General features: G+C 49.0%; 1 protein-coding gene across 1 annotated transcript; it reads right to left on the reverse strand.

The window, feature by feature from the left end:
• Nucleotides 1–8,157: 8,157 nt before the first annotated feature.
• Nucleotides 8,158–10,885, reverse strand: KLF2 (KLF transcription factor 2). The gene is made up of 3 exons (XM_067561481.1): nt 10,761–10,885; nt 9,454–10,372; nt 8,158–8,905 (listed from the first exon to the last, which is right to left on the reverse strand). The coding sequence occupies exons 1-3, from the start codon at nt 10,833–10,835 to the stop codon at nt 8,730–8,732; spliced, it is 1,170 nt and encodes a 389-aa protein (XP_067417582.1). The 5' UTR covers nt 10,836–10,885; the 3' UTR covers nt 8,158–8,729.
• Nucleotides 10,886–11,203: the final 318 nt, after the last annotated feature.

Genomic DNA, 11,203 nt, shown 5'->3' on the forward strand with positions numbered 1-11,203 from the left:
AGGTACTTATCTTCCTCCAGTGGCTCTCCATCATGCCGGCACAGCAAGTGCCGCCATCGCTCCACCTTGTCGCGCAGCCCATCTCCAGCTAAAGGGCAGCGCAAAAGGAGCCGGAGATCTCCAAGCCCGGCTCAGACAGGCATTGCACCATACCTGGCACCGGCCCCGGTACCGACATGGGGGCAAGGCCCATGGCAATGTCCCTACTGGGGATCCTGGCCGCCACAGACAGTACAAGGGACAGGGTCACTCCCATCATCATCAAAAGCTCAACCTCCTCCTCCACCTAAGAGTCCACAAGGGGATGACCAGTCGTCGGAGTATGAATCGGACCCTATGGAAGGGCCCTCCACGGGTCCCCTGCAGCAGGCCTCCTCCTCTTCTCCCCCTGATACAACATCCAGGGATCAGAGAACCCCGCTGCCTGATTTTAAGGCACATCAAGAGCTCCTGAAAAGGCTAGCGGACAACCTAAAAATAGACCTTAAAGAGCTCTCTGAGGAGGAGGACCCCATCTTTGGCATTCCGGCCTCTGCGGGCCCTTCTAGAGTAGCGCTCCCAGTGCATGACCGGGTACTGAAATTGGTCAAGCCTATTTGGGAGCCCCCCGCCTCGGTGGCTCCCACATCAAAAACGGCGGAGAGGAAATACTATGTCCCACAGCAAGGGTTCGATTACCTATATAACCACCCAGCTCCGGGCACGCTGGTAGTGGACGCCGTTAATCAGTGAGAACGGCAAGGCGCCCTGGCTAATACTCCCAAAAACAAAGAGTATAAAAAATTGGACCTTTTGGGGAGGAAGGTATACTCGACCACTGCTCTCCACCTCCACATAGCCAACCATCAGGCTCTTTTGGGGCGTTATAATCTAAATCTCTGGTCGTCACTCCAGAGATTTACATCTGCCCTACCCCAAGACCTCGCACTGGATTTTACCACCCTGCTCCAGGAGGGGTCAACCGCTGGCGGAGCTACGCTGCAGTCCGCCAGCAATGCTACAGACGTGGCGGGCAGAGCCATGGCATCTGGCATAGTAATGCGCCGATCGTCCTGGCTACAGTCCTCAGGCCTCTCATCCGAGGTACAGCAGGCAATACAAGATCTGCCTGTTGAAGGCACAGGCCTGTTCTCGGATAAGACGGAGAGTAAACTACACACTCTGAAGGACTCGAGGGCCACTCTGAGGTCATTGGGCCTGTATGTACCTCAAGCCACGAGACGCCAAGGCAAACAACAGCCTCAGAGGCAGCAGCAGACCGCTCCCAGGCTGCCCCCCCGTCCATCACAACCCAGGAGAGGTCGGGACCGGTTCAGGCAATCCAACCGCCGGGACCGCCCAGGCCCTGCCAAGGGCTCCCAATCAGGGCCGTGAAAAAACAATAAGCGCCCTGTTTGATGGGACACTCGAGAGCGGCACCGCTGCCATTCCCACGGCTCTCGTAGCCGACCTGGATCGCACCCTGCCCTTCAGAGACAGGCTACGGCCTTTCCTCCGAGAGTGGCAGGGCATAACCTCAGACCGCTGGGTGCTAAGTGTGGTGCGGAGAGGTTACGCCTTGCAGCTTTCGGCCTTCCCACCGGATTCTCCCCCTACCCCGTCCCTCTTCAGGGACCCCTCTCACGAGCAACTCCTTCTTCAGGAGGTCCGCTCCCTGCTCCACCTAGGGGCAGTAGAGGAAGTCCCCCTTACGGAAAGAGGCAGGGGGTTTTATTCCCGGTATTTCCTTATCCCCAAGGCAAAGGGAGGCCTCTGGCCTATGCTGGACCTTCGCCGCCTCAACAAGTTCATCAGGCGGCTCAAGTTCCACATGGTCTCCCTAGCCTCCATTATTCCCACACTGGCTCCAGGGGATTGGTATGCTGCTCTCGACTTAAAAGACGCATATTTTCATGTTTCTATCCTCCCTGGCCACAGACGTTTCCTACGGTTCATGGTAGCCGGTGACCACTACCAATTTTCGGCCCTCCCCTTTGGCCTTTCCACAGCGCCCAGGGTATTCACCAAGTGCATAGCGGTGGTAGCAGCCTACCTGTGGCGCAGAGGCGTTCAAATCTTCCCTTACTTAGATGATTGGTTGCTTCGGGGGAAGTCCAGGGATCATGTGACAAACAGCTTAGCCCTGACGTGCGCAACATGCAACAGACTGGGGCTGCTCATCAACGAGCAGAAATCCACGCTGACCCCAGTACAGCGCATAGAATTCATTGGGGCCACCCTAGATGCAGTGCAGGCCAGAGCCTTCCTCCCACAACCTCGGTTCCAAACCATGACCGCCATCATTTCCAAGTTACAGAGATCCCCCACGACGACAGCCAGGCACTGCCTCCAGCTGTTGGGGCACATGGCGGCATGTACATATGTGGTGAGGCTGGCTCGCCTCAGACTCAGGCCCCTTCAGGGGTGGTTAGCCTCAGTTTATGCCCCAGCCAGACACTCTCTGAGCAGGGTAGTCACTGTCCCGCCCCAGGTCCTAGCGTCCCTGAACTGGTGGACAAACCTGAGACAGATAATGGAAGGAGTCCCATTTGCAGACATTGTCCCCTCTGTGACACTGATTACAGATGCTTCCGACATTGGTTGGGGGGCCCACATGACCCACGACCTCAGTACACAAGGTCGATGGTCACTACAGGAAAGAACGCTCCACATAAACATTTGAGGGTTTTTCTCTGTTTTCTGAAGGGCAGGGTGGTGCAAGTCCTCACAGACAACACCACAACGATGTTTTACATCAACAGACAAGGGGGAGCACGCTCCTCGGCCTTGTGCCAGGAGGCGATTCAACTATGGGACCTTGTGGTGAGGTACAATTTCCATCTGGTTGCCTCTCACCTCCCATGGGTGAGGAACGACGAGGGGGACCGCCTCAGCAGGTTGTTCTTACCCCGCCACGAATGGTCACTCCATGGGGAGGTTACAGCGTTTCTCTTCCGCAAGTGGGGACTTCCCCATCTGGACCTCTTTGCCACATTACAGAACAAGAAATGCCCACTATTCTGCTCCCTACGCGGGCGCGAGCAGAACTCCATCTCAGACGCATTCCTGATACGTTGGTCGGGACCACTACTGTATGCTTTTCCCCCTATCCCACTGCTTCCCAAGGTCCTCTTGAAAATCAAGAGGGACAGAGCGGATATTATCCTGATCGCACCGGCATGGCCGAGGCAGCACTGGTTCAGTATGCTGCTCGACCTCTCCATCACCACACCGATCCCGCTCCCGAGACGCTACGATCTCCTCTCCCAGGACCAGGGTCGCCTGCTCCACCCAGACCTGGACTCCCTCCACCTGACGGCATGGAGGCTCCATGGTTAGCAGAGGGAGAAAGAGCTTGTTCGGAACAAGTCTAGCGCATCCTGTTGGGAAGCAGGAAACCTTCCACTCAGGTTGTATACCGCGCAAAGTGGAGACGTTTCAGTTACTGGGTGCAGTCCCGGGGCATCTTGCTGCTGGACTCCACCATCCAAGCCATTCTAGACTACCTACTACACCTAAAAATGCAGGGCCTGGCACTGGCCTCCCTGAGGGTGCACCTGGCGGCCATTTCGGCCTTCCATTGCCCAGTGGAGGGGAGGTCTATCTTGTCTCACCCAATGTTCATCAGGTTTCTCAAGGGCATAGAGAGGCTGTTCCCACAGGTTCGTGAACCATTGCCTCTCTGGGACTTAAATCTAGTCCTCGCTATTCTCACAGGTCCCCCCTTTGAGCCCATGGCTACATGCCCACTCCTGGTCCTCTCATGGAAGGTAGCCTTCCTGGTAGCCATTACATCGGCTAGGAGGGTCTCCGAGTTAAGAGCCTTGACCTCAGACCCTCCCTACACAGTCTTCTATAAGGATAAAGTACGACTGAGACCGCACCCGGCCTTCTTGCCTAAGGTGGTGTCCCAGTTTCATTATAACCAGGATATCTTCCTCCCCGTGTTTTTTCCCAAACCACACGGTTCGGAGGAAGAGCGGAGATGGCACTCATTGGACATCAGGCGAGCCTTAGCTTTCTACATAGACCGGACCAGGCCGTTCCGGAAGTCCACTCAACTCTTTGTTGCAGTCGCGGACCGCATTAAGGGCTCACCTGTCTCCACCCAGTGCATCTCCTCCTGGATCACCACCTGCATCCACATCTGTTATGAGATGGCAAAGGTACTGCTCCCGGGACCGGTTACAGCGCACTCAACCAGAGCCCAAGCCACCTCGGCGGCCTTCCTGGAACGAGTGCCCCTGCAAGATATCTGCAGAGCAGCAACCTGGTCATTGGGCCATACCTTCACCTCCCATTACGCCATCGTGCAACAGGCAAGAGAGGACGCAGCAGTTGGCAGAGTCGTGCTCAGAAGGGCTTCTCGCAACTGACTCCTTCCCACCACCAAAGGTATGGCTATATAATCACCTATGTTGGAATGCATATGAGCAACTCTCGAAGAGAGAAAACAGGGTTACTTACCAGTAACTGTTGTTCTTCGAGATGTGTTGCTCATATCCATTCCAAACCCACCCTCCGTCCCCGCTGTAGGAGTCGGCAGAAATAAGGGACTGGGGGCCCCGCGCAGTCGGCAGCGCCCTATATACCGCGCTATGCACGTGCCACTCCAGGGGGCGCCGGGGCCGACCGCTGGGGTTGCTAGGGCAAAAAAGCTTCCGCAGACTCGTGCACGGGGCGCGCTCTCACCTATGTTGGCATGGATATGAGCAACACATCTCAAAGAACAACAGTTACTGGTAAGTAACCCTGTTTCTTAAAAATTGACAAACTTTTTTTAGTACTGCTTATGGCTTGAGACCAAATTTCAGCCTGGAACAATTTTTTATAGCAAGTTTGTAAACTACTGACAATAGCCAAGGGTTTATAAACTCTGAAGTACTAGTAGCCCCATCATTACAGGGGGTTAGCCAAAGCCTAAGTAGGTGCCCCACAGTTCCATGTTTGTTATAATCTCTCCTTTGCTGTTAGTCTGCAAAAACTTCAGCGAGAGTGCTATGGCACAATCTGAAGGAGCTTCTTTACGTGCTTCTAGTGTAGCCTTTAAAACCTTGATTTTAAATTGTTTTGCCTGTTTTTGGGATAATTTTTCCCTTTAATACTCTGGCAGCATTGAAGGGCTACAGTAATGACTTCTCTGGCTGGCAGGCCTCTTTCAGTAGCATCAGCTTTTGAGGCTAGTACAGTATTTGCTAAAGTCTGAGTTCACATCATACAGCTTTAACTGGCATGTCTGAAGCTACCAGGTGAGAGAAAATGGTTTTCAATTGCGTGAAATGCGGCAGGCTGAAACTGAGCTAAATTATAATAACTACACTGAAGAATGTTTCATAGTCAGAAATGTTAGCAGATAACTTTGACTTGGGACAGTGTGCTGGATCTGTTTGTTTCTAAGCGTGCTTTGTCTAATCTATTGATCTATTGTGCACTCATCATTGTGGTATCGTTTAAGAATGTATGTGAAAATCTTGTTTACAACGGACTCTACATTTCCTCTTAGCAGGTTTGACTAAGACAACTATTTATTTATTTAGTTATAATGCCAACATTAGCATGCTGAAAAGGATGTGGGAGAGGCATTAGCTCTCTCCTGCATGGTTAGTGGGAGGGGTTCCTCCTGTCCAGGATTCTTGGAATTCAGTACTAATCATAATTAAAAAAATAACTTAAAGAAATAGAACATGACAGTGCTGTTGTTTGGATGGTGTTTTAGGGTAAGAGCACTCCTTCCAATGCAAGAAAGACTTGGTACCTCAAATGTCAAAGAACACAATTGCTGTGTTCTATTTTAGTAGATCCCACTGGAGGTGCATCAATGGATGCAGCAATTTAAAAATAATTGCTCTCTTGTAAGGCTTGTCTGGTAGTCTTAGCATAAAGTGGAAGGAATATATGTGACACTGCTCGCTATTGAGGGGATATCTGGAGACATAGGGACTTGCAATCTCTCAGTAAAGACCACATAGAAATAGTCACAGATGGCAACCATAAGACAGTTCAGATCATGAGGCTCTGTTAGTGTTCAGTTGACTCTGACTTTGCAGAGGCCTGTGTATGTCTCAGGATGGCGTTGTACTGGCTAACATTTGTTTACATCAAAATGAAAGCTTAAAAACATAGTGGACGCTTCCCTTTTAACTAGCGTATGGTGCATATTAGATGGTTTTGTCATGGACATATTGAACCTCTCCTCACATATGCCATGGAACAGCGTGTGTGTGTGTGTGTGTGTGTGTGTGTGTGTGGGTGGACCTGAAAGCAGGCTAGTGCGATAGGGAAGCCACAGGGGCAATAGCGAGCAGTGCCTCTGGCTGCTACTCTTCTTCATAAACTCCAGTAGTAGGCATAGCCAAGATGCACAGGCAACTCAGCTAGAGGGAGCTGAAGAGATTGCTTCTCAGGCCCTGCACAGAACCTACCTGTGGTACAATACGCCTTGTGCTGGTCCTCCGTATAAAGGTGTGTTTCACCCCAGTGAATGTTATTTGGGCGACTGTACCAAGTATAAGATGAGAGATAAAAGAAGGCTAAAAAATTGTGAGTAAATGGAGACAAAGGGAGTAGTGTAGGAACTAGTTATTATGTTGCAACATGTACAAGGACCCTCCAAAATCTTCAGGCCTAAAAAGAGAAATTATCGAAGGATCCAGTTCAATATGGAAAGATTAGATTTTTAAAATTCTTGTCAGGAGATTATAAACACCAACAGACACGCTCAGATATGAAATCTTGGCCTGTGAGAAAAGAGGAGGCAATACCTAGAACTATTGCAACAATGGGTGTGATAATTTTAGAACATCCTTAAATCATCCTCACTTTCTGGAATGATATTGAGCAATTGTTTCTGGCAAATAAGTTACTTTACCTCAAATTTCATTTTGAAAGAGCTGTAAAAGTGAAATGTGGAACTCATTCTTCCATGTCACTGATTAGAAGCCCAAAATACATTTGTTCCACATGACCAAATCCAGACTCTGCTTTCACAGAAGACTAGCTATATTTGCAATTACTTTAAATACATTCCTGTTGATTTAATTCATGTGCAGTATAACTTGTAAAATCAGGAGGAAAACTCCTAACTCTATTGCTTATACTAAAATAGCTGAATGTATGCATTTGTAGGAAAAACATTTTCCTAATACTTTAATAATTATTGTACTTTTACTCTAATAGTGTAAAATCCTAGCTCAAAAATGTGACAATGAAAGATAGCCACCAGAATTTGAGATTAAGTGCATAAATATCAAAATTGGGCAAAATTCTGATATTTTCACAGCAATTTAGGTCTTGAGTAACTCTTTATGGTTTCAGTGGACTAACTCCAGATATGCCCTGTTACAATTGTAATACTCAGGTTGTCTGAAATTAGTTTACAGAAAATGGGACTCTTGACTAAGTTATCTAGCTCCAATATAAACATGTATTGATTAACTCCTGTAATCTGTGTGTTCAATGAACCTTTGTTTTAGGCGTGTATTAAAAAGAAACTATAGTCACATTCTGTGGGAGAATCATGTTAAAAGAAAAATATGTTTAAACATTTCACTACCGTTCTATAGGAATTTTGCACTGAGCACTTGAGAGCAAGGGTAATTTGTGTACAAAGATGCCTTAAAATAAGCCTCCATAATTACAAAAATGCAGTGCTTAAATTTATAGTAAAAACCCACATGCTGCTGGCAAAACTGTGACTACATCTGGAAAACATTAAGGATGCTATTAAAATAGTCCAGCATGAACTAGAACTGAAATGTAAATTACAGTGCTACTTACTTTTTACCTAAACAACCATTTTTAGGAAGTACATTTTGAATGTGAAGCACTTTCTTATTTGATATAACACTGAATTTTATGTAGTTTAACTATACTTGAGCATGAGTTTTATACCTAATTTTGTCCTGTTTTTAGAACAGTGACCTGATTTTTTTTTAGTGTCCTCCTATAATTTGTTGTTTAAAATATTTCCAGGAGGCTGCTGAGCCAGATGTTGGGAAGGATAATGATTGGCTCTCAAATGATGATTTAAAGTGTGATCGCATCAGTTAAACATTTATTTTATTAAAAAGGGTGAAATGTTTTCAAACATTGAACAATTACTACTTTTTTATAAAAAACAGAAATAGGCAAAATGCCCATTTGTCTTATTTACATAATACATTACAATATTTCTCAAGGTTTACAATTATTTACAATATATAAAAAATTAATCAGTAAAATAGGTTGGTTTTTTTTTTACAAGACATCAAGCCCTGTACTTCTAGTGTAGATGATGGCAGACAAGAATATTATTGCACCAATGAAACAAATAGTCCAACAATCAGAGTATTTCTCTGAGATCTAAAACAACATCATTAGCTACAGTAACATTCATTTAATCCCATCTAGGGTTGACTTCAGGCAGTTTCCATACAAACATTGTCTTATAAAGCAATTGGGGCAATTACAATCATAGATACAGTATTTACAGCTTCTTCTATACAATCTGTATGGAGTCTTGTTGAGTTCACCCTTCATAGAAGCTCTATAAATAACTCATTCTCCTGAGTGGGGAGGACAGTTACACTGATACAGTCCCTTTAAATTCTCTTCAGGAGATGACAAGCTAAACCTCCTTGAGTCAAATTCATCCTTAGCACTCATGGCTAGAGCTTTGTTGCCTCTCTAAGTAGTACCAGCTACAGATATTTGAATGATTCTGCACCTGAGCAGTTAAATAATGTCTGTTGTGCAGTACAGCGTCTCTCTAGCTACATGTGCCTTTTCATGTGCAGAGCCAGGTGGTCTGACCTAGAGAAAGCCCTGTCACAGAGGTGGCACTGGAAGGGCCGGTGGCCAGTGTGCTTGCGATAGTGACGTGTCAGTTCATCAGAGCGAGCAAACTTCCAGCCGCAGCCTTCCCAGTTACAGTGATAAGGTTTCTCACCTGTTGGGAAAATCAGACAGACCATGACTCAGTGAATTCCTCCCACATAAAGGCAGCTCCCAAACACTAGAAGGTTTGTAAACTCTCTCACTATGTCCCAGCATATGCCTCACATTTATCTTAGCATTTTATATTGGTGCCCAGCACTCTTGTATCCAAGTGCCTCCCAGGATAATTAGATTGCAGTAGCAATTCTTCTCCCTTCTCTGAGCAGAAGCAACTCTCTCCCTGGAGTAGGATTGTGGATGTTTTGTTTGTTTGGGATTTTTGGTGGGGAGGAGTGATTGGAGGGTCATTGCTGCAAATAACATTCCAGTTATAACAGGAACATTTTAGCAAAAACACATGCAGACAGAGACAGCTCCCAGCCACTACAGGGTTATTAACCTTTCAGACCATGGATGGGCTCAATCGGATTAATGGACTTCTCACACAATTCAGGTTACATTCTGCGCCTAGACTTAATTTTGTGGTAGAGGGTTTCTGAGTACCCATCCATGGCAAACCCCCTGTATCCCCCATATAGCCAAACATTGGGCTGCATTTACCTGTGTGTGTTCTAAGGTGGGCCTTCAAGTGGGAGCTCTTGGTATAGGTTTTCCCACAGCCTGCATAGGTGCATGTGTGTGTGGCTGTCCTCTTCCTGGGCCAGGATCGTCGCCCTCTTTTGGGCTTGGAATCCATCAGCTCCAAGGGAGAGGAAGGAGGGGTTAGCATGCCTCTCGGAGCTGAGGGTTGCAAGGGCAGACTGTCCTTAAGCAAGCCAAACTGAGAGGCACTCTGGTACTGGAAGTGGGGCTGGTGACGGTGGAAGCCTGTGGTAGGGTGATAGCTTTGCTGGAATGACACTGACGAGGGGCAGATCATCTGTGCCTGGCAGTCATTCACCATGAGGTCATCAGGGCTCAAAGGGGGTGTCTCTGCGCCAGGGATCTGGGGTGAGCTGGCCATCCTGGGCTGCTCATAGGCCATCATGCAGGTTGCATTGCCTTCTTGCTTGATCTTAGGGCATGTCTGAGGGACGAGGCCCATGATGGGCCCATAAGTGTCCATGTCAGGTTCTGGCTTTATGTTGTCCACAAAGTGTGGGTTCCCAAAGCTGGATGTCACAAAGAATCGTCCCTGGACATTGTTGGGGAGGCAGAAGTTTGAGTCCATCTCAGATCTGATCATCTCTGTCATGAGGCTGGAGTTGTAAGGAGGTGGACTGCTCTCATCCAGGGGACTGTAGCATCCAGAAGATGGATTTGTCTGGTAGAAGCTGCTGGGCTCTGTCTGTGCGGAGGTATAATCCCCACTAGGTGAATTCTGGCTGAAGTTGTCATTGCCCATGGAAAGGATAAAATCCAAAACGTTGTTGAGATCTTCATCCTCTTTGCGAGGGGAGAAACTGCCCAGTCCTGGCCTCAGCTCTGGCATGGTGCAGCTGTTGGCAAGGGCTTTGTCCTCCTGGTCACATTTCCATCTCTGAGAAAGAAAAGCAGAGAATATTAGAGCTCAGGGGAGGGTTCAGGAACCTCGGGTAATGGACAATTGTTAATCTATCTGCACAGAGCTAGGGTTTATTCTGTCAACCAATGTCAAGCCAAATGCTATAATCAAAGCATTAATGCCCCAGCACTGCATGGGGCATTCCCTCCACCTACCCTCCTCCCCGGGGCACTGCACACACTGGCACCGCAGGATTTTCCACCCAAGCCTTTGCAAACGTCAGTTCATTAACATGCACCGTCCCTTCGCAGGAGCAGTCCCCTTGACCGAGGGGGAAGGGTCCCCGCCCCTCGCTCTGGCTTGTCCCTGCCTGGCAGTTCAGGCGGGTGCCCCACGCCGGCCCAGGCGCTTCGCGGACACTCACTCCGTGGAAAGTTTTCTCCCTGCAGGGGCTGGCGAAGGTGGCGAACGAGGGCAGGATTGTGTCGCTCAGCGCCATCGTCCCGGCTCGGCTGCTCCGGGGGGCGACGGCTGGAGGGGGCTGCGCGCTGTGCGGCTCCCGGGCCCTCCCCACCTTATAACCTGGGCTGCCGGAGCCCTTAAGCCAATTGCAGGGAGCGGAGGAAACGCGTCCCGGACGGGGCGGGAAGGAGCGAGCCAGGCGCAACCTAAATTTAGCCCGGCTATAAAAGGAGGCAGCAGCGGCGGCGGCTGCAGCCTGAGTGGGGCGGAGCGCGGGGCGGCCGGCCGGCTCCCCCTTGACCCGGGCCCCGCATCACCCTGGGGCCCCCCGGGCAACCGCGGATCAGAGCCGGGGGCCGCTTCCCGGGGGGGCTAAAGTGTCAGTGAAACGGAACCGCAGCAGCC

Source organism: Emydura macquarii, unplaced genomic scaffold, assembly GCF_026122565.2.
Source record: "Emydura macquarii macquarii isolate MOO-44397 ecotype Brisbane River unplaced genomic scaffold, CSIRO-AGI_Emac_v2 contig_306, whole genome shotgun sequence".
Classification (NCBI taxonomy): domain Eukaryota; kingdom Metazoa; phylum Chordata; order Testudines; family Chelidae; genus Emydura; species Emydura macquarii.